The 24,053-nt window shown below is 44.4% G+C and overlaps 1 protein-coding gene across 2 annotated transcripts in view; it reads left to right on the forward strand.

The window, feature by feature from the left end:
* The window catches only part of olfm2a (olfactomedin 2a), a 338,899-nt gene that overhangs the window by 229,307 nt on the left and 85,539 nt on the right, over positions 1–24,053 (forward strand). For both annotated transcript variants that reach the window (XM_043694956.1, XM_043694955.1), the window contains exon 2: positions 13,478–13,624. In XM_043694956.1, coding sequence (XP_043550891.1) covers positions 13,478–13,624 — 147 coding nt within the window. The remainder of the gene's footprint in view (positions 1–13,477; positions 13,625–24,053) is intronic.

A 24,053-nucleotide genomic window follows, 5' to 3' on the forward strand; every position in this document is an offset into this window, starting at 1 on the left:
ATCAAGTTGGTCGTCATTAATGGAGATGGAGAGGTCTAGGAAGGGGAGGGAGATGTCAGAGATGGTCCAGGTAAATTTAAGGTCAGGGTGGAATGTGTTGGTGAAGTTGATGGATTGCTCAACCTCCTCGCAAGAGCACGAGGTGGCGCCAATGCAGTCATCAATGTAGCGGAGGAAGAGGTGGGGAGTGGTGCCGGTGTAATTACAGAAGATCAACTGTTCTATGTAGTCAACAAAGAGATAGGTATAGCTGGGGCCCATACGTGTTCCCATGGCTACCCCTTTGGTCTGGAGGAAGTGGGAGGATTCGAAGGAGAAATTGTTAAGGGTGAGGACGGATTGGATATCCATGGTGAAGATGAGGCGTTGGGGGCTGGGGAAACGGAAGTCTTGGAGGAGGTGGAAGGTGTGACCAGGCAACATCCTGGTAAATGTCCTCTGCACCTTTTCCAATGCTTCCATATGCTTCCTATAATGGGGCAACCAGAACTGTACACAATATTCCATTTGAGGCCATACAATTGCAGCATGACATCATGACTCCGGAACTCAATCCCTCTACCAATTAAACCTAACACACCGTATGTCTTCTTAACAATACATCAACCTGGGTGGCAGCTTTCAGGGATGTACATTGTGTACAGATTGCCAGAGGAGGTGGTAGAGGTAAGTACATTTAAAAGACATTTGGACAGGTACAGAGATAAGAAAGGATTTAGATGGATATGGGCCAAATGCAGGCAAATGGGACTAGGTTAGTTGAGGAAACCTGGTCAGCATGGGCAAGTTTGGGCTGAGAGGACTGTTTCTCTGCTGTTATGACTTTACAAACTCTTTTAAAAGCACGGTACACTGGCAACTTTGGGGAGATTAAAATCCAGGATGTGCAAAGTTGGAGAAGTGAGAGGTAGTGTCTTAGAGATGTACAGCACGGAAACAAACCCTTCAGTAAAACCCATCCGTGCCGACCAGATATCCCAACCCAATCTAGTCCCACCTGCCAGCATCCAGCCCATATCCCTCCAAACCCTTCCTATTCATATACCCATCCAAATGCCTTTTAAATGTTGCAATTGTATTAGCTTCACCACTTCCTCTGGCAGCTCATTCCACACACGTACCACCCTCTGTGTGAAAAAGTTGCCCCTTAGGTCTCGTTTATATCTTTCCCCTCTCACCCTAAACCTATGCCCTCTAGTTCTGGACTCCCCCACACCGGAGAAGAGAGTTTGTCTATTTATCCTACCCATACCCCTCATGATTTTATAAACTCCTCAGCCTTCGACGATCCAGTTGAAAATAGCCCCAATCTCTCCCTGTAGCTCAAATCCTCCAACCTTGGCAACATCCTTGTAAATCCTTTCTGAACCCTTTCAAGTTTCACAACGGGGAGATTAAAATCCAGGATGTGCAAAGTTGGAGAAGTGAGAGGTAGTGACATAGAGATGTACAGCACGGAAACAAACCCTTCAGTAAAACCCATCCGTGCCGACCAGATATCCCAACCCAATCTAGTCCCACCTGCCAGCATCCAGCCCATATCCCTCCAAACCCTTCCTATTCATATACCCATCCAAATGCCTTTTAAATGTTGCAATTGTACCAGCCTCCACCACTTCCTCTGGCAGCTCATTCCACACACGTACCACCCTCTGTGTGAAAAAGTTGCCCCTTAGGTCTCGTTTATATCTTTCCCCTCTCACCCTAAACCTATGCCCTCTAGTTCTGGACTCCCCCACATCGGAGAAGAGAGTTTGTCTATTTATCCTACCCATACCCCTCATGATTTTATAAACTCCTCAGCCTTCGACGATCCAGTTGAAAATAGCCCCAATCTCTCCCTGTAGCTCAAATCCTCCAACCTTGGCAACATCCTTGTAAATCCTTTCTGAACCCTTTCAAGTTTCACAACATCTTTCCGATAGGAAGGAGACCAGTATTGCACACAATATTCCAACAGTGGCCTAACCAATGTCCTGTACAGCCGCAACATGACCTCCCAACTCCTGTACTCAATACTCTGACCAATAAAGGAAAGCATACCAAATGCCTTCTTCACTATCCTATCTACCTGCGACTCTACTTTCAAGGAACTATGAACCTACACTCCAAGGTCATTTTGTTCAGCAACACTCCCTGGGACCTTACCATTAAGTGTATAAGTCCTGCTAAGATTTGCTTTCCCAAAATTAGGCACCTTACATAGATCTAAGTTAAACTCCATCTGCCACTTCTCAGCCCATTGGCCCACCTGGTCAAGATCCTGTTGTAATCTGAGGTAACCTTCTTCACTGTCCACTACATCTCCAATTTTGGTGTCATCTGCAAACTTACTAACTGTACCTCTTATGCTCACATCCAAATCATTTATACAAACAATGAAAAGTAGAGGACCCAGCACTGATCCTTGTGGCACTCCACTGGTCACAGGCCTCCAGTCTGAAAAACAACCCTCCACCACCGCCCTTTGTCTTCTACCTTTGAGCCAGTTCTGTATCCAAATAGCTAGTTCTCCCTGTATTCCATGAGATCTAACCTTGCTAATCAGTCTCCCATGGGGAACCTTGTCGAATGCCTTACTGAAGTCCAAATAGATCATGTCTACCACTCTGCCATCATCAAACCTCTTTGTTGGCTCTTCAAAAACCTCAATCAAGTTTGTGAGACATGATTTCTCACGCACAAAGCCATGTTGACTATCCCTAATCAGTCCTTACCTGCCCCTCAGGATTCCCTCCAACAACTTGCCCACCACTGATGTCAGGCTCACCGGTCTATAGTTTTCTGGCTTGTCCTTACCACCCTTCTTAAACAGTGGCTCCACGTTACCCAAACTCCAGTCTTCTGGCACCTCACCTGTGACTATTGATGATACAAATATCTCAGCAAGAGGCCCAGCAATCACTTCCCTAGCTTCCCACAGAGTTCTCGGGTACACCTGGTCGGGTCCTGGGAATTTATCCTCTTTTATGTGTTTCAAGACATCCAACACCACCTCCCCTGTAATATGGACATTTTTCAAGGTATCACCATCTATTTCCCTACAGTCTATATCTTCCATATCCTTTTCCACAGTAAATAATGATGCAAAATACACATTTAGTATCTCCCCCATTTCCTGTGGCTCCACACAAAGGCCGCCTTGCTGATCTTTGAGGGGCCATATTCTCTCCCTAGTTACCCTTTTGTCCTTAATGTATTTGCAAAAACCCTTTGGATTCTCTTTAACTCTATTTGCCAAAGCTATCTCATGTCCCCTTTTTGCCCTCCTGATTTCCCTCTGCCTTTATACTCTTCTAAGGATTCACTCACTCTCTCCGGTCTATACCTTATCCACCCCTCAATTTCTTTAGTTATCCAGCATCCCCTATATGTACAAGCCTTCCCTTTCACCCTGACAGGAATATACTTTCTCTGGATTCTTGTTATCTCATTTCTGAAGGCTTCCCATTTTCCAGCTGTTCCTTTACCTGCGAACATCTGCCCCCAATCAACTTTTGAAAGTTCTTGCCTAATACCATCAAAATTAGCCTTCCTCCAATTTCGAACATCAACTTGTAGATCTAGTCTAGTCTATCCTTTTCCATCACTATTTTAAAACTAATAGAGTTATGGTCGCTGGCCCCAAAGTGCTCCCCCACTGACACCTCAGTCATCTGCCCTGCCTTATTTCTCAACAGTAGGTCAGGTTTTGCACCTTCTCTAGTAGGTGCATTCACATACTGAATCAGAAAGTTTTCCTGTACACACTTAACAAATGCTTCTCCATCTCAACCTTTAACACTATGGCAGTCCCAGTCGATGCTTGGAAAGTTAAAATCCCCTACCATAACCACCCCATTATTCTTACAGATAGCTGAGACCTCCTTACAAATTTGTTTCTCAATTTCCCTCTGACTATTGGGGGGTCTATAATACAATCCCAATAAGGTAATCATCCCTTTCTTATTTCTCAGTTCCATCTAAATAACTTCCCTGGATGTATTTCTCGGAATATCCTCCCTCAGCACAGCTGTAATGCTGTCCCTTATCAATAACAACATTCCTCTTCCTCTCTTGCCTCCCTTTCTGTCCTTACTGTAGCAATTGTATCCTGGAACATTAAGCTGCCAGCCCTATCCATCCCTGAGCCATGTTTCTGTAATTGCTATGATATCCCAGTCCCATGTGCCTAACCGTGCCCTGAGTTCATCTGCCTTCCCTGTTAGGCCGCTTGCATTGAAATAAATGCAGTTTAATTTATCAGTCCTACCCTATTCTCTGCTTTGTCCCTGCTCACCCTGACTGTTTGACTTGCTTCTTTTCTCATTCCTCAGTATCTCCCTGGGTCCCACACCCCCCACTTCCCCTTACTGGTTCAAATCCTCCTGAGCAGTGTCAGAATACTACTGTGTACCCAGAGGACATAGATTTAAGATCATTTGTACAGTGGAGGACATTATTTTTAACTCAACTATTTGTAATGCGCTGTTTGCTTAACTTTTTCATGGGGTGTGGGCATCACTCATTTGTTGCCCATCTTTAATTGACCTGGAATGGAATCTCTCGCTAGGCTATTTCAGAAGGAAGTTAGTAGCCAAAGCCATTGCTGTGGTTCTGGAGTCACACGTAGGCCAGGCCTGGTAAAGATGGTAGATTTCCTTCCCTAGAGAATATGAGTGAACCAGGTTGGGGTACTTTGAGCAATTGGATATAGTTGTCATGGACATCATCACTGAAACTCGCTTCTAATTCCAGATTTATGAATTGAATTTAAGTTTTCCAAGCCTCTGTTGGCATTATTACAATACGCCTTCATCTTTGACTGAGCACAAAACATTGTGGAAAGAGCAGTGGAGGAGTGTGTGTGTGTCTAACCTTCCAATGAGCTGTCCCATATTCGACAGGCTGAACAGCCTGTTCCTGTGCACTCGGGTTCCCTGATCATTTTAGGTTCTCTCCTCAGGCGTGGCCGCTAGGAGTTGGTATTGAGGGGAATCAGCAGACCAATCAGCTCTCTTTATCAGTCGAGAGTTTGAAGTGGGTTAAAGGAAATGGACAGAGATAAAGCTTTAAAAAACATCCCCCACCGAAAGCAAAAAAGTCTAAGAAAAAATTACAGCAACGATGAGCAGAGTTCGTCTGTGCCAGTCTGTTCTGACTATGTGTCAAATGAACAGGGCTTAAGCAGCTGAAATCTCTTATCAAATGGGCATCTTCAAGCACCTTCTGCCAACTGCCATATTAAATATGATTATCCCCATTGAATAAATCCTTTGAGTGCCAGTACCTATTGCAGTCAGATCTGCTGGGCTGTTTCCTTGGGTACCATCTAGCCTATTCAGACTAATTAACAAGAGCAATGGTTTCATATTAACCAGGGTCTGTGTTAGACAGGTTAGTAAAAGTATTCTAATCATAACGTCCCTATGACAGCCTGTCATTGATTTCCTTGTAGCTTCAAATGATTTTCTCAAGATTTTACTGTTGCCAACAGAATTTCATGGACTGATTAACAAGCATGCATATTGAATGGAACATTGGCTGTCTCCATAATTGATCTTATTTTGTGGTATGAGTGCATGTCGATAATGAGAATATCCTTTGTCATAAACTAAAAATGTTAGCACATCCGATTATTTCCTTAAACATAAGCCGGCACAGCACAGTTTATCACCACCTGTCTGTTTGACCGTATGATGTACAGAAATTCTAAATCACTGGGAGACCAGCGGGAAGCAGCAAATACGTGACAATCAGCAGGGAAAGCAGAGGTCACAAGAAATCCAGAACCGAGCTAATGACATCCAGACAGGGATAAGATCGCTTAAAAGTGTTGAGAGCAACTCTTTCTCAGAGCTGCATGCCGCAGGGCGCAATGATAAGTCTAGAGAGGCAGCACTGTTATGATCCTAGCGAGCATTGTGTCACCTTTTTGGTATAGCTGCTCTAATTATCTCCCTCTCCCTCCCATAGACCTGCAGTTTTTCTTCCATTTTCTAGGGTATATCCAATTTCCATCCAGAACTGCATTCCAGACCATCACAGCACGCTGGCTGGAATTTTCCCAGCCCTGGACCCATGGAGCTATTGATGGTCCAGTTGGGAAAATAGGGGGAGATCAGCAGAAATTGACACTGAGAGGAGAAAACTCCAATTCTTCAACCAAGAACTGAACGGTGAAATGAGAATCTCACTAGTGGCTGGGAACTGGCCTACCTGTATCCGTTTCCATTGCCATTGATACCTAAGCTCACCTCATTGATGTGCTGTTTCCTATTCCCCCACCTGCCAGGTAGAAACTAGATGGTAACAATTCCCGAGTAAATGTTAAAGTGGATACTTAGTGACTCCAGTTCATCCAGACTTGAACTTTGGCAATCAGAGACCACCATCCTAGGGCACACCCCACGCACTGTGACTGCCTCATAGAACCATATAGCCACAGAATCATACAGCACAGAAACAGATCCTTTGGTTCAACTCATCCATGTCGACCAGGTTTCCTGAATTAAACTAGTGCTAGTTACCTGCATTTGACCCATATCCCTCTAAACCTTTGCCACTCATGTAGCTATCCAAGGATCTTCTAAATATTAAACTTGTAACTGCAGCTCCCACTCCCTCTGTCAGTTACGCACACAAGCAACCCTCTTGTGTGAAAATGATGCCCCTCAGGTCCTTTTTAAATCTTTCTCCTCTCACCTTAAAAATATTCCCTCGAGTTTTGAGATTCCCAACTCAAGGGAAGGGACCTTTCTCTGTTCACCTTATCTATGACCCTCATGATTTTATAAACCTCTATAATGTCATCCCTCAGCCTCCCATATTCTATTGAGAAATGCCCCAGCTTCTCCTTATAACTCAAACCCTCCAGTCCTGGCAACATCCTGGTAAATATTTTCTGAACCCTCTCCATTTTCATAATATCTTCATAGTTAAGGATCTGTTTACTCTGCTTTGGCTCTGTAACCTGATCAATCTATCAGTTAACTGAGATCAATCAAACTCAATTTCAAATATTTCCACTGACGCACTCCTTCCCTCAGAATCTACGATCTTTGATGGAGAGAGTTCCAGACTTCTTCACCTTTTATGTGAACAATTATTACTTGTAATCACCTTAGAACAATCCAGATTTAATTATAAGGTTATGGCACTGGGTTTTGGAGTCCCCCAGCAGTATCTCTGTGTTTATTCATTCACGGGATGAATGGGCCAGCATTTATTTCCCATTCCTAATTGCCACCGGAGAATGTGATAGTGAGCTGCCTTCTTGAACTGCCTTAATCCACTGAGCGTAGGTCGACCCACAATGCTATTAAGGAGGGAAGTCCAGGACTTTGACCCAGCGACAGTGAAGGAACAGCGATATATTTCCAAGCCAGGGTGGTGGTTGGCTTGGAGGCAAGCTTGCGGCTGCATTATTGAATGCTTCTGAACATCTGAAAAATCCGCAATTCGATCACCCCTTAATCTTGATGAAGGAGCCTTTATCTTGAGTGAAGGTGAATCATCTCAAACATAAAGTTAAAAATCACACAACACCAGGTTATAGTCCAGCAGGTTTAATTGTAAGCACCTGATGTAGGAGCAGCGCTCCGAAAGCTAGTGTACTTCCAATTAAACCTGTTGGACTATAACCTGGTGTTGTGTGATTTTTAACTTTGTACACCCCAGTCCAACACCGGCATCTCCGAATCATCTCAAACACATGGAGAAGCTGTAGGCAAGAGGTTTAATCAGAGCTGGTCTCATCCTTTGGCCACACAAAGCTTGCAACGTGAAAGTGATTCATTAGTGCTTTGACTAGCTTCATGGACGATCTACACTGTTTTAATTCCAACGACCAGGTAATTTTGTACTTTATTTTGCAAAAAGTCCTTCCTTTTGTGTTATTTCACTCAAATTATTGGAAAGTCTGTTAACAAGTCCAAGTAATTAAGAATATAGCAACGCAATTAAAAGGAGTAGATTGCATTACACATGACAGCCACCTCTACTGTACTGCAGTAACTCCAACTCATTAAACCCTGTTAATGAGATCAAGGGAGTTGCAATCAGTTGCACTGGTAGACTTGAGGGAACGAGAGAGAACAGTGTTTGTACACTGATAATACAGTGGAGTTCTTTCCTCTAACTAAATGTTGAGGTGAACAAATCTATCGCTTTATGCACCTTCTGATCTCAGCTGCTTATTTATTCTCTGAACACTGGAGCATATTGCCAGATTGTTAAAAAATCTTAGCACTCCATTTGACCCCAGCATGCTTCAAACCTGATGTCATACACGCCACCTGACGAAGGAGCAGCCTTTTGAAAGCCTGTGATTTTAAGTTAACCTGTTGGACTATAACCTGGTGTCATGTGACATCCGACTATGGTTGAGAGTGTGTTGCTGGAAAAGCACAGCAGGTCGGGCAGCATCCGAGGAGCAGGAGAATCGACATTTCGGGCCGGAGCTCTTCATGAGGATTCCTGATGAAGAGCTCCGACCCAAAGCGTCGATCCTGACCTGCTGCGCTTTTCCAGCAGCACACTCTCGACTCTGATCTCCAGCAGCTGCAGACCTCACTTTCTCCTAGTTGATTTCAACCTGACATCTGACTATGTCCTACTCATCAGTGAAACTGCTTTCCACAGAAGTCTTCAAACCCAGTCTATACTACTAAATATACAGCGTTGACATTTCCAAGGTTAAAAAAAAAATTCCATTACAGGATATGGGTGCCACTGGTAAAACTATCTTTTTTTTTTGAGTTGTGCAAGACATGGTGTAAACATCAAATAACTTTATTAATATTCCACCACCGGAAACATAAACACCCATGTGGCCAAGGGACTACTGACAAGCAAAACCCAGAGTGAGAAATGCTAAAGCTATCATTTATTGCATGTTCCCAATTACTTTGGGAAGGTGCTGGTGAGTCACCTCCTTAAGAACTACTGAGTGTTTCCTGGGTCATTTCAGTGGACAGTTATGAGTCAATCCTACTACTGTAGGTCTGGAGTGTTATGTAGGCCGGACGAGATAAGGACGGCAGATTTCCTTCCTAAAAAGGATATTAATGAACCAGGTGGGATTTTATAGAAGTTTGGTCGTTACATATTCACAGTATAGCATTGGTTAGCTCAGTTGATTGGACAGCTGGTTTGCAATGCAAAGTGATACCAACAGCATGAGTTCAACTCCAGCACCAGCTGAGATTACTGTGAAAGACTCTCCTTCTCAACATTTCCCTCTGCCTGAGGCCTGGTGATCCTCAGGTCAAACCACCTCCAGTCATCTCTCACTGATGAGTATTGCTGAGTCACTGAATTCACTCTCTAAGTATGTCATGGGCTTCTAGTCCAATGGGTGGCACAGTGGCTGGCACTGCTGCCTCACAGTGCCAGGGACCTGCGTTCGATTCCAACCTCAGGTGACTGTCAGTGTGGAGATTGCACATTCTCCCTGTGTCTGCATGGGCTTCCTCCAGGTGCTCTGGTTTCCTCCCACAATCCAAAGATGTGCAGGTTAGATGAACTAGCCATGCTAAATTACACATAGTGTTCAGGGTTGTGTAGGTTAGGTGCAGTAGTCTGGGGTAAATACAGGATAATGGGGTAGGTGAATGGGTCTGGGAGGGTTTCTGTTTGGAGGGTCAATGTGGACTTGTTGGGCCAAAGGCTGTTTCTATTTAGATTCTCCGTAGGGATTCTAAGATTCAATGACCCAGCATCCAAATATGCAAACAGCAATCTCCCACAGATAGTGTTGAACTAACCCATTGTTTGATGATATTGAGAAATGTATTAGATGAGATGCTGGGAAGATTGATTCCTCTCCCCTTCAAAATTATACCCTATGGTCTTTTACATCCACCCTTAATATCTGAAAGACAGCACTTCTGATACTGCACCACTCGCTCAGTAGGGAACGGCCACCCAGATCTTGTGCTCTGACCTCTGGAGTGGGACTTGAACCCACCACCATTTGAGTCACAGTCAGAAGTGCCATCCAGTGATTCACGCCTAAAATGGTTTTCATTAAGATTCAGGAAAGGCCAGTGGTTTGAACATAAACCAGCTGTTGTAGCTAACAGTCCTGATGGACTTAGGCTGTAAAACTGTCACCTGCTGAAAGTCCCAGTGCTCATTAACAGTCCAGCAGCAGAAGATGACAAGCCGTGCCCTGTCTCTCCTTTTCCTATTTAACACAAAGAACAGATCAAAAATGCAAGTCATCAAGGAGGCCATGCAGCCTATTGTGGCTGTACTAGCTCTTAGAAAGAGCTTTCCAATTAGTCTCACTCTCCCCAGCTCTTTCTCCAGAGACCTGCAGGTTTCCCACTTTGAAGCATTCATCTAGTTCCATTAAAAGCATGAAAAATAGAAAGCTGGTCTGCTATACAATATGATTACGGATAATCTTAGGCTTTGCTGCTCAAACCCTTTGATTCCCTGAGAGTCTAAAAACCCATTCATCTCAGCCTTTACCCTTTTGGAATCTGTTTCACCTCTTGCTGGCAACAAGTTCCAGGTCACATCTCTCTGCATTTTCAAAAAAAAAATGTTTCTTCATCTAACTCTGGGACTTTGCTCTTTGCTTCGTTCACAGAAGGGGAGGGGTGTTGCAGTGGGTGAACTCGGTGCACAGTTACCATTGAAATCCGACTGAATTCCAGAGTGGATGGGCCATCAGTTTGTATACTCTTTTCAGACTGGGGAGTTCCAATCTCAGCCCAACTCCTGGTCGCAGAACTGCTCCTCGATCGATAATTCACAACCTGGGAGCTGTGGGGACTGTCTGCTGTGTGAAACACAATCCTGGCCGTGCTTGTATGTTACAGGCACCGCAGTAAGATTGAGGTTAGAAGGTGTGTTGTGGCAGAACCAGAAAAGGCCACTGTTTAATAAAAGTGAATTGTTAGAAGGGACAACAACAGGTAAAGGATTTTCACAAGAATGCTTTATAAAACTCAGCCTTCACATTATTTTCTATTTGAAATAAAACAATTTCAAATCCAATTGCTGTTTTCACTGATCCCTGACTCTTCTGGGAAATGCTGGATGTTTAAGATGATGTACCCAAGGAAATGGAAAAACCTTTAGTTTTCTCCACAGCATCTGACTGAGTCTAATACAGAAACAAATATTCCTTTACCCTTGCAGTTCTGATAATTCTGCAACATCTTACATTTTCCCCATTCCCCCTGCTATAGGAATGATGTTATTAAACTTGAGACCGCTCAGAAAAGATTTACAAGGATGTGACCAGGGTTGGAGGGCTTGAGCTACAGGGAGAGGCTGAATAGGTTGGGGCAGTTTTCCCTGAAGCGTCGAAGGCTGAGGGGTGACCTTATCGAGGTTTATAAAATCATGAGGGGCATGGATAAGGTCAATAGATAAGGTCATTTTCCTAGGGTAGAGGAGTTTAAAGTTGGAAAACATAGTTTAGGGTGAGAGGGGAATGATTTGAAAGGGACCCAAGGGCCAATTTTTTTCATGCAGAGGGTGGTGCATGTAGGAATGAGCTGCCAGTGGAAGTGGTGGAGGCTGGTACAATTACAACATTTAAAAGGCATCTGGATTGGTACATGAATAGGAAGGGTTTAGATGGATATGGGCCAAGTGCTGATAAATGGAACTAGATTAATTTGGATATTAATTAGGATATCTGGACGATTTGGACCGAAGGGTCTGTTTCCGTGCTGTCCATTTCTAAGCATCTATGAGCATAATGTCCCTCCTTTAATAGGACCACATCTTGTCTTCTGCAAAGCTTGGTGTTGTTCTTGTTAACAATGTTGCTGTTGTCTACTTATTCTCAGGGAGTGATGTTAATGTCTTTCACTTCCTTTAAAGGGATGGGGCTGATATATTCACCTCCTGTTAAAGGAACAGATTTTCTGTAATATGTCTGCTTGAAAGAGTATTGCCATTGTATTTATATATGCGATCACTGTTATGTCTTGTGTTGAGCTTGCCACCTCGATTGATGTCCGTTTTGCTGTGGAGCACGTTTTGCAACACATCAAGCAGCAGATTTTCAGCGTTAGAGTTCCCCACTAGGCTCCTTCGTGTCTTTTGCCTTTTGGTTGCTGAGAGACGGTGAGAGAAAGCAGACCGTGAGCTGTAAGCGCAGAGGGTGAAATACAAGGGAAGCAGAGAAAACCTGACCACGTCTCTCGGCAAATCAGCGGTCCCAAGTTGATGGCCTCACTTACCAACCCCAACCACATCCCTATATTGCTAAACACTGCTTCCATTATCAAACATGTGACCACAAGGTTTGTACATCTGTCCCTCATCCTATGGTTAAAAACCTTTTTGCAGGGCTGATTGTCCTTCATTCCAGTATTGTAACATTCATAAGGGAGGTTTCTGCATTTAATAAGTGCCTCACCTGATCTCAGGAAATCCCAAAGCACTTCACAGCCAGTGATTAACTTTCAGTTTGTAGGGATTTTATTAACGGAGGAAAGCTGGTTGTTGTAGCTAGGACAAACAGAAAGTGTAAGGATGACAGATTCATCTGTTTTAATGTTGATTGAGGATAAACATTGGCCAGGTCCCTACAATGAATTGGCTGGCTCATCTTTGGGGTTGTGACATTGGGTTTAGTGAGTGGAAAAGCTGTTGGGTAAATGTCTCGTCTTAAAAGCAGTGGCTCTAACAGAGGAGCAACACTCCACTGCGAGGTTCAGCCTCAACGATGAACTTAAACATAGAAGAAAATGTACAGGAGCAGGCTATTCAGCCCTTCAAGCCCATTCTGCCATTCAGTATGGAGGCTTTTAAAATCATGAGAGACATGGATGGGGTAAAGAGACAAAGGTAATTTCCCTGTGTTGGGCGGGTCCAGAACTAGAGGGCATAGGTTTAAGGTGAGAGGGAAAAGCTTTAAAAAGGGACCTAAGGGGCAACTTTTTCATCCAGAGGGTGGTACGTGTATGGAATGAGCTGCCAGAGGAAGTGGTGGGGGCTGGTACAATTACAACATTTAAAAGGCATCTGGATGGATATATGAATAGGAAGGGTTTAGAGGGATATGGACCAAGTGCTGGCAAAATGGGACTAGATTTGGACGAGTTGGACTGAAGGGTCTGTTTCCTTGCTGTACATCCCTATGACTCTGTGACTCCAAGTCTGTTCATTCCACTCAGTTTCCTGTTCCTGCTTTCTCCCCCGTACCCTTTGATCCCTTTAGCCCCAAGAATTATATCTGACCCCTTTTTGAAAGCGTTTAATGCTTTGGCCTCAACCACGTTCTGTTGGGAGAGCGTTCCATGGGCCAACCATTGTCAAAGGGAAGAAATCTCTCCTCAGCTAAGGTCTCTGAGAAACCTGAACCCAGAGGTAAGTCCCAGCAGCCCGTGTGTAGGACCCAAGTTGGCAGGTATTTCGGACGACTCCCCAGCCTCACCGTGACTTCCCTGAAAAGCTGCTGATTGTGCCAATTCCAATTCTGCCTCGAGCTGCTGACGTTTCATTCACTTTCTCTCCTCCTCTGCAGACTCTTTTCCCAAGTCCCGAGGAAGGCTGGGAAATCTACAGCTCCGCCCAGGATCCGGATGGGAAGTGCATCTGTGCAGTGGTGGCCCAGCGGAGCATGTGTTCACGGGATGCACGCAGTAAGCAACTCCGACAGCTGCTCGAGAAGGTACAATGTGGGTGTTATCTAATAAAGGAGGGAGTGCAGGCTGACTAACCCCCAGACAGGACATTCCACATCCCACCTCGACTTATTTTCTCCAGCACGCCTTTTGCTGTATTGTCTTAAAATCTGTGCCCCGCTAATTCTTCAGCTGAGGAGAATGTCAAATCTCCACTGAACGTTCTCACAGCTCAAGCTCAGACTGTGCAGTCTTGCCATCCCCTGTGATTGCAGTGCGTCTTCATTGCTATTATTATGGTAATCCCACCCCCGACATCCTCAGTGCCTTGTCACTGGTCAACCAAGCCAGCAGTCTTGAGAAGGCTTGTGTGCATCCTGCTGGTCTCTGCTTGAACCCAGACCCTTGTAAATCATCCAAAGTTACACTGGGTAACCCTCCCGGGAGCCATAGCAGACTTCTTAAATCATTGGTATGCTCATATATTAATGTAGGTATTTGAAAGGCAGAGATGAAGTACTTTGTAGGTTAATTAACAGGCAGGAGTCAACGGAAAGTGTATTATTATTTCATTTCTTCAGGGAATAACATGTGTCTAGAAATGTTGACCCTGGTTGGTTGCCAAATATCATTTAATTATCTCAATAATGTTGTTGATAATTTCTATATGCAGACAGTGTGGCAATTAAAGTGAAATCTTCCCTTAGTTTAGTAAACAGTCCTCTGTCTAGAGTGTTGTTTTATTTAGGTATGATCTAGCTATGATTCAATTGTGCAGGGTCTGCACAGCTCAAGGAGGGAGAAAGTGAGGACTGCAGACGCTGGCGATCAGAGTCGAGAGTGCAGGTGCTGCAAAAGCACAGCAGCTCAGGTGGCATCCGAGGAGCAGGAGAATCAATGTTTCAGGTGGGAGGGGGAGCCCAGTGTCCCTGTCCACAGTTCTGTCATTTGAGAAGGAGGTGGGATTTGGGGTATTGGCCGTCTTGCATTTTGTTACCCATCATTAATTGCCCTTGAAGTAAGTGGCTTGCTCGGCAGTTCATTACAGAGGAAAGCTATGATTTAACCACAAGTTGCTGTGGGTCTGGAGTCATGTGTCGGCCAGACCAGGTAAGGATGGCAGATTTCCTTCACTGAAGAGGTTGGTGTGTATCGTCAGTCTGTTACTGGATCTCAGTTAGGTGATCGCTTGACAGATGTTAAAGACAAACAATGGAATCAATCCTTCATCAAGACAACAAAGAAATGTTTCAGTTGCTAAACATTAAAACGATTCTTGAGATTGAAAAGTCAAAGTTTCCATAGTCCCAGAAAACCATTGATCAAATGTTCAGAAGTGTTATGAGACATCACTAGGGCAGGTGGGACTTGAATCTGGGCCTCCTGGCTATGAGGTAGAGACACTATCATTGTCTCTCAAGTGTCCCCCCAGACTGCTCTCATTAGGAGAGACGATTGGTGCTGAGATTAGTCTAAAAGTCACAGTAATTACCAGGGCGTGTTAATGCTCATCTGTTCAATGCCACTGCCTACAGATTGCATCAGGAAGGTTTCTTTTTATAGAGGACTCTCACTCTGTAAGAACCCGTACAAGTAAAGTCTCACTGACTCTCACACAGCACAGAAGGAGGCCATTCAGCCCATTGTCTCTGCATTGGTCAACATCGATCTGACTGCACTGATCCTATTTCAGCACTGCTGGATCCTATGGAATAACTAAATACTGCTTAAACATTACACAGTATTCTGACTCAATTACTCTTTTCAGGTAACGTGTTCCTGAATCCCACTACCCAATGGGTGAAAAGGTTCTCCTCGAATGTTCTTTTAGGTTTCTACCTCATCTTACCTCGATGGTCCCTGCTTATTAACCCCTGACTAATGGAAAAAGTGCCTCCCTCTCCTCCCTATTTGTGCCCCTCATGATCTAACTCATCTCTGTTAGGTCCCCCCACAACCTTCGCTGCTCCAGTGAAAACAACCCTGACCTTTCCAACCTTTCTTCAAATCACAGACCCTCCAGTCCATACAGCATCCTGGTAAATCCCTCTGCTCCTTCTCCAGTGCCATCACATCCTCCATGTAATCTGATGACAAGAACCACACAGTACTCCAGTTATGGACTAACCAGTGCTTTACACAGTTCCAGCATAACTTCCCTACTCTTCTAAGTAATGCCACAGCTAATAAAGGCAAGTGTACCATTTGTTTTCTCAACCATTCTATCTCTCTGCCTTGCTACCTTCAACAATCTGTGGAAATGCACAGATTGCCTCTGATCTTCAGTATTTTCCAAGGTCCTACGTTCACAATGTAATCTCTGGTCTTGTTAGCCTTCCACAAGTGTATGACCTCACCCTCTTAGAGTTGTATAACACAGAAACAGACCCTTTGGTTCAACTCAACTGTGCAGACCAGACACTCCAATCTGACTTAGTCCCATTTGCCAGCATTGAACCCATATCTCTCTAAACCCTTCCTATTCACCCAGATGTTTTTTATATGTTGTTTTCCCTCTCAACTTAAACCTATGCCTTCTAGTTTTTCACCCACCCTGGGTAAGACAATTCGCCCTGTTCATACCCCTCATGATTTTATAAACCCCTATAAGGTCACCCCCTCAGCCTGTGACACTCCAGGGAAAATAGCCCCAACCTATTCAGCCTCTCCCAACAGCTCAACCGAACCCCCAACACCCCCTTCCCTCCTCGCCGGGTGGACTTCCATTTTACTACTGCTCTGACCACTCTTTTAATATCTTCCTGTAGACAATCACTACCAGGGTATCTGATACCTCATCCTTTACCTTGCTTTACAGCCTGGGATACAACACATCCTGATCTGCAGAGTTTATCTGCTGAACCCACTCATACCTTCGCAGTCCTTCACAAATATATATTTGCTCTGTACTCTTTCTGTTTGCACCTTGAATGTCTCCTATCGCTCTGATAGTTTTATTAACAAGCACCTGCTTCCAGTCTGTTTTAACTAAATTGTATCTTACCTTAGTAGAAGTAACTTTTGCCCGGATTCAAATTTTTATTCCTGGCCCATCCTTATCAATAACTGTCCTAATTTTGACTGAGTTAGGCTCAGGATCTCCATTGAAATGCATTCCACCTGCCCAGGGCAATTTCCAACATTGATCCAGAACATGACTCCTCCCTTGTTGGGTTTTCTACCTAATGGCAAAAACAGTTCCCCTGAATGCAACTTAAGAAACTTTCCCCTCCTCTACCTTGCACACTAAAGCCTAAACTTTGCTGTATTGAACCCTCAGTATCTGCCATTATCCGCCTCCTTCTTAATCATAACCATTTTGACCTTTGACATTCAGGATTATCTGGTCTTGTCCTTTGTTGTACTGTGAGCCCTGTTTAGCTTATCCCTGTCCTATAGTGACTGGGCTTGTTCTGAAATTTACTTCCTTTCTCCTTTCTATCCTATCTCCAACCAGTTGGGTTGAATGGCCTCTTTCTGTGCTAGCAATTACACTGAAGATGAGGGAGGACAGAGCAGCTTTCATGATTGTTGGAGCTCCTACACTAGTGTGGAGGTGGGGGGTAGTTTCGGAGTGGGGTTTTACACACCCTCACCTCTCTCCCGGGAGTGGATTGGGTAGAGGCAGTGATGCCAGTGTAGACAGGTTGGCAGAGTGCGAAAAGGAGGGGGTGGGGTGCACCTTGCCTGTCACTGACTGACCTCCATTGGGTATTTTAGCGGCCCTGACAGACTGGTTCCTTGAGGAATCCCAGACTGACATGCAGTCCCGGTAGTGGCCACTTCTCCCAGTGGTGCTGCTGGGACAGGAGAGCTGCCAGCCATCTGATTGACCAGCAGGCGTCACTTCCTCCCAATTACGGCCAGAAGCCCCACCCTGAAGTAAATTAGCGGTCCTCCAGTTGCAAAGGGGTGACCCGATCACATGGAGGTAGCTGTAGAATTCTCCCAGATCTCTTCCAAGTTGCTCCATTTTTGCAAACAATTCCTGAGCCAAGCTTCTCAATCATTTCCAACTCTGTAACGCACTAATTAATCTAATCCCTTCACAGCTCTGTATAATTTCCCAAGAATAATTACTTTCCCAATCAGTTTAACTGGGCAGACTTACAATGGATCATCTCCTTTCCATTTCTTACATGAATTTGGCTTCTCAGCTGTGGGATGGGGCCACTTGCTCTGCATAATGTCTGGGCCTTATTGCTATCCAACAATAGACTTCATCATTGGTTGAGGACTAGACCACCACCAGTGGTATGACTTCAATAGAGTGGTAAGGACGTGGAATGCCCTGCCTGCCAGTGTAGTTAACCCAGCCACATTAGGGAGATTTAAACAATCCTTGGATAAGTACATGGATGATGATGAGCTAGTGTAGGGGAATGGGCTTAGATTAGTTCACAGGTCGGCGCAACATCGAGGGCTGAAGGGCCTGTTCTGCGCTGTATTGTTTTATGTTCTATATTCAAAACGTGGATGCTCAAGGGATTGGAATGAGAGCATTGATATTTTGGAGGGTTGTGGGGCTGGAGGAGGTTGTGGGGACAGGGATCTTGTAAATTGGCCACACATTTTAGTATTGTAGTGATGATGTGTCTGGCCAAGCTTTCCTGTCTTTGGGAATTCCACCCTCCTCAGCTTTCTGAATTCGACCGGTATCAGTGCTGTGAAGAAGCATGATTTCATGATCATTGCTGGAGGTTATTTTCAGGATACTTGTTCATTGTCAATGATCAGCAAAGAGGGATCTGCTCTATTTGGGGCCAATTAGTTAACGGACAAGATTTTCATAATACGTTGGTGACATATGTCGCTGTCAGTGAGTGGAATCTGTAATTATGTTGAGATAACAATGACAGCTGGCCTGCTGAAACTTAATAGCCAAAAGAAGAAGCAATGCTAATAAGCATCATCAGAGTTACATCCACCTGCAGCACTTGTCTCACGTCAATCACAACATTAAATTCAGAATTTCAGCATCATTTTCCGCAATTCACAATGTCAAAGCTTATGAATTCAAATTTCCTTCCGTTAATTCCCATCAGACAGAATTCCAATCAGTGAAATTCCAAAGATCAAAATCTCTTCACTTTCCCCCTTTATCCTCCGAAATGTTGACCCTCTGCTCTCTCGGACCCATTGCTTGGTTTCATAACGGATCAGCCCTTTCTCACTCACCCCTCAACCTCAGTCAGAATTCAGCGGGAGAATTGGTTCCCATTGTGTTGACTTTTCCCGGATCCCTTCCGACTGGCTCCATGTTTGCAAACAATTCCTGAGCCAAGCTTCTCAATCACTCCCAACTCTGCAACACTAATTAACTAATCCCTTCACCGCTATATATCATTTTCCAAAGGGCCTGTTTCCACACTGTGGAGAGTCTAATCTAACATCTACCCCTGATAAATGTACCAAACCTACACATCCCAGAACACCATGGGCAATTTAGCATGACCATTTCACCTAACCTGCATATCTTTGTGGGAGGAAACCCACGCAGACACGGGGCGAATGTGCAAACTCCACACAGACACCTGAGGCTGGAATCGAACCAGGTTCCCTGGTGCTGAGAGGCAGCAGTGCTAACCACTGAGCCACCGTACCATGTACCAAAAGTGTGTAGAAGGTGAGAACTATTCAAGCTTCCTTCCTTTAAATCAATTGTGTAATTTCTCACAATGTCAGATACAGAAAGCTCCTAAACTGATTGTTTCTTCATTAAGATGAGGTATTCATCATCGCGTGAATTTGACTTTAAAATGCAACCCTTCACACTGTGCAGTTATAGAAAACATAGAATGTTTATGGTACCAGGAAGCCACTTGGTCCTTTAGGTCTATGCTGGCCTGAAACAAGGCTAACCAGCCCTTTCCCACCAGTCAGCTCCTGGTCTATCACTGGCAGTGTTCCAGTTCATGTCCAATGTTATTTAAATGTAATGAGAGCGTCTGCTTAAACCACCCTTTCAGACAGTGAGTTCCAGACCCTCACCACACTCTGGATGAAAACAAAATCCTCTTTAATTTCCCTCTAAACCTCCAGCAATGATTGTAAATCTGTTCCCTTGGTTAGCCATTGCTCTGCCAAGGAAGTACTTAATCTATCTGGGCACCTCCTCGTTATAAATACTTTGATTTCATCTTTCCTCTCTCTCTTCTGTTTCAGGGGAGACAGCCTATCTAATCTTCTCTGACATAAAATTCTGCTTTCTTGGCAATGTCCTTTAGTGCCCTCTCAATTGCAATAACATCTGAAAAATTCCAGTTCTGATAAGACTCATACTGGACTCAAAACGTTATATCTGCTTTCTCTCTCCACAAATGCTGCCAGGCCTGCTGAGTTTCTCCAGGCATTCACTGAGTTTGTTTCAGATTTCCAGCCTCTGTGATAACTTGTTTCCATTTCCAGTTATATTAGAATTTAGAACAATGAGAGGTTATCTTACTGAAACATATGAGACGCTTGAGAGGTCTTAACAAGGTGGGTGCTAAAAGGGTATGTTTCCTTGTGGTGAAGAGGAGAGCGAGGGGACATATTTGAAGAATAAGAGGTCTCCTCTTTAAGATGAAGATTTTTTTGTCTCTCTCAGTCAGTCTATCGAATGCTCTTCACCAGAAAGCAGAGCAGGCTGGGTCATTAAATATATTCATATATGAAAAGTCATGGAGTTATAGAGATGTACAGCACAGGAACAGACCCTCTTGTCCAACTCGTCCATGCCAATCAGATATCCTAAATTAATCTCGTCCCATTTCCCAACATTTACCCATATCCCTCCAAACCCTTCCTATTCATATACCTATCCAAATGCCTTTTAAATGCTGTAATTGCATCAGCCTTCACCATTTCCTCTCGCAGCACATTCTATACTCGCACCACCCTCTGTGTGAAAATGTTGCCCTTAAGTTCCTTTTAAATCTTTCCCCTCTCACCTTAAATCTTTGCCCTCTTGTCCTGAACCCCCACCCCAGGGAAATGATCTTGTCTATTTATCCTACCCATGCCCCTCATGATTTTATAAACCACTACAAGGTCACCCCTCAGCCTCCAACGCTCCAAGGAAAGCAGCCCCAGCCTATTCAGCCCCTCCCTATAGCTCAAACTCTCCAACCCTGGCAACATCCTTGTAAATCTTTTCTGAACCCTTTCAGATTGCACCACATCCTTCCTCAAGCAGGGGGACCTGAATTGAACATAGTATTGCAAAAGTGCCCTAGCCAATGTTCTGTACAGCCACAACAATGACCTCCCAACTCCTGTACCCAAATTCAAAGTTGAGTTCATTGGATTTATGATGGTCAAGGGAGTCAAATATTAAGGGAGGTGGTGATAGACAAGAAAGTGAAACTGAGACCACAATGACATCAGCCATGGTATTATTGAATAATGGAGCAGATCAGAGGGCCAACTGGTCTGTTCCTGCTTCTAAATCTTATGACCATTTGAAGCTGCTCACTAATCTGCAGCTGGGGGAGGTGATGGTCTGGTGATGTTATTGGTAGACGATTAATCCAGAGATTCGGGGGACCTGGGTTCAAATCCCACCAGGGCAGATGATGTAATTTGAATTCAATAAAAAAATCTGGTATTACATATCTAATGATGATCATGAAACTGTTGACAATTATTTGGGAAGGAAATCTGCTGTCCTTACCTGGTTTGGCCTACATGTGACTCCAGACCCAAAGCAATGTGTTTGATTGTTAACTGCTGTCGGGCAATTAGGGACGGGCTACAAATGTTGGCCTAACTAGTCCTGTGGATTAATATATTTTTTAAAATGCATTGGTTAAAGCTGATGCTTTAGCACCTGATTTCTTTGCATCCATTTAAGTAATTTCAGTCAATGAAGCATTGCAATAGTCAGGAACTTCTGACTGTGACCACTTTGACTGTCAAAACATGTTAGCTCATTAACATGCGCGTAAACTGGCCTCAGCTGCTTGCCTGTGAGATATCCCGTTCCAATTTCCCGTCCTCCCAGTTTATTTACACTGTGCTGCCGAGGTGCTGATATGTCAGTTCAGATCACACATTGGAAAGAGCGTCAGCTCCTCATTAAAATCGGCAGAAGCATTTTCAATCACAGTCAACCCGCATTGCAGTGCCCCTCCAAAAAAGAGATGGAACTAATGCAAAAACTTTCACCGTGAACCACTCTTTAAGGAAGGGAGACAAAACATTCGAAGTTCTTACGAGAGGCTTGAGACAGGGCTGGCAGGGCAGCAAAAACCTGCAGTTGATGGGGAATGGTCAAATGTCATAGAGTCTCGTTTTGGCATGGAAGGAGACCATTTGGCCTGTGTGCTCTGCTGGCCCTCCCTAGTGCAATCAAGTCAATCCCACTTCCCTGCTCTATCCCCACAGCCCCTGCCAGTTTATTCTCTTCCTGTGCCTGTCCAAGTGCCTTTCAAAATCATCACGGGGGCTACCTTTAGCAAAAGCTGTAAACAGGCAGGTTGGCAGTTCAACACAACAATATTGAATTTGCTAAGCCTGAGCACCATTGTCATAGCATAGACCATTGCCAGTTCTACTACAGCTCCAGAGAGCAGTGTTTGTCAGTGAATAAGACCACTGTTGACCACATGGCATCTTACTACCACGCTGCTGGAATTGTTAGCATCAGGCTGTGAATTTACCCCACACACACCATCATTCTGACCTATTACCTCGTCCCACCTCTCCCCGCACACACCGTCATCCTGACTTACCAGCCAACCCCACCTCCCCCAAACTGTCACTCTGACCTTTCACCCCATCACCCCAAATCCCATCACTCAACCTGTAATTTAGACTTGATGCGAATTTCATCTGTCGGAATGACAGATGAACCACCCGGATTCCGCCAACATGTTTTCATCATGAATGTTGTAACTGGTGTGATAATATCCAGATAGTTTGTTTTTTGTTGCGACGTTAGTTAAGGGATAGATATTGACCAGGGCATTGTGGAGAATCACCCTGCACCTTTTCAAAATGACATGATGGGATCTTTCACATTCACTTTGATCAAGCAAACGAGGTTTTGATTTGAAATCTCCTCTAACAGTACATCTAACATACATTCATTGGCCCGCAGACGAGGATGACTCAGTTCCACTCTCAGGGTGAGTCTGTACAGACTGATGTGGTTCCACAGACTCTGGTACACTTGGAGCAGAAGGTGGTCATGGGAAGAAGTGGGTGGGGCATTGGTGTGCCAACTTGCTCCTTTTTCCTCGTTTCCACTTATTCCCGATGGCAACTCTTGAGGTGCTCCACATCTTTGCGGATGGTTCTCCTGCATTTTGCATGGCCTTGGGTCAATGATTTCCATGTGTCTGTGGGAATGCCACACTTTTAACAGTGCCATGCTTGCTAAGTTAGCAGCCTTGGAATCCCTACAGTGTGGAAGCAGACCATTCAGCCCATTGAGTCCACGCCAGCCCACCCCACCTGTATGCCTGCATTTCTCATGGATGCCCAGGCTAATCCAGCTCGCCTGCACACTGGGTGGGCAAACTAGCGTGGCCAAACCACCTAACCTGCACATCTTTGAAGGAAACCCGAGCACCCAGAGGGAACCCACACAGACATGCAGAGAATGAGATTGTCCACCTGAGGGTGGAATCGAACCTGGGCACTTGGCACTGTGAGGCTGAAGTGCTAACCACCAAGCTAACATGCCACCTTGATTCTTATTTGCTAAAGAACTGGGATGGGACTTGAAACCAGGACTGTGTGCTTCAAAGGTGTGCTATGCCTAACTACTTGCCACAGATGCATCAAGCAACATTACAATGACAACATAGTTTACAAGCCCAACATGTGTTTCGCTGTTTTTAATAACAATGAATTATCTTATGATGCTGTTCAGTCAAGCCATTATATGCAGGAGGCTTTACTAATAATCAGTACCTGAGTTTCAAAATAAGTCTCAAACGTAGAGTTACAAGATGCTGAATTAATATCACGTAAGGGTCTGATTAATTTTGAGAATACCAGTGATGTAATCACAATTAGTGAGGATTTGTGAATCGTCAATAATATCCTAAAGAAAACACAAAAGATCATTTTCAATAATTACGTTGAATTTACAACATAAAAAATGTGATTGGCCCATGACAGAATTCAAGAGGGAATTCAAGGTACATTTCTGTATAATGAGTGCTGAGGATCTGGAACTGATTTCCACAGGGTTGAGGTGAATTTAAGAGATTAGATACCTTACAGTATGGAAACAGGTCCTTTAGCCCAACCAGTCCACACCGACCCTCCAAAGTGTAACCCACCAACCTATATTTACCCCTGACTAATGCATCTAACACTATAGGCAATTTAGCATTGCCAAGTTATCTGATCTACACATCTTTTGCATGGTGGGAGGAAACCCACGTAGACACGGGGAGACTGTGCACACTCCACAAAGACAGTCACCCTAGGTAGGAATCGAACCTGGGTCCCTGGCACTGTGAGGCAGCAGTATTAACCACT

This window comes from Chiloscyllium plagiosum, chromosome 8 (genome assembly GCF_004010195.1).
Source record: "Chiloscyllium plagiosum isolate BGI_BamShark_2017 chromosome 8, ASM401019v2, whole genome shotgun sequence".
In the NCBI taxonomy this organism is placed as follows: domain Eukaryota; kingdom Metazoa; phylum Chordata; class Chondrichthyes; order Orectolobiformes; family Hemiscylliidae; genus Chiloscyllium; species Chiloscyllium plagiosum.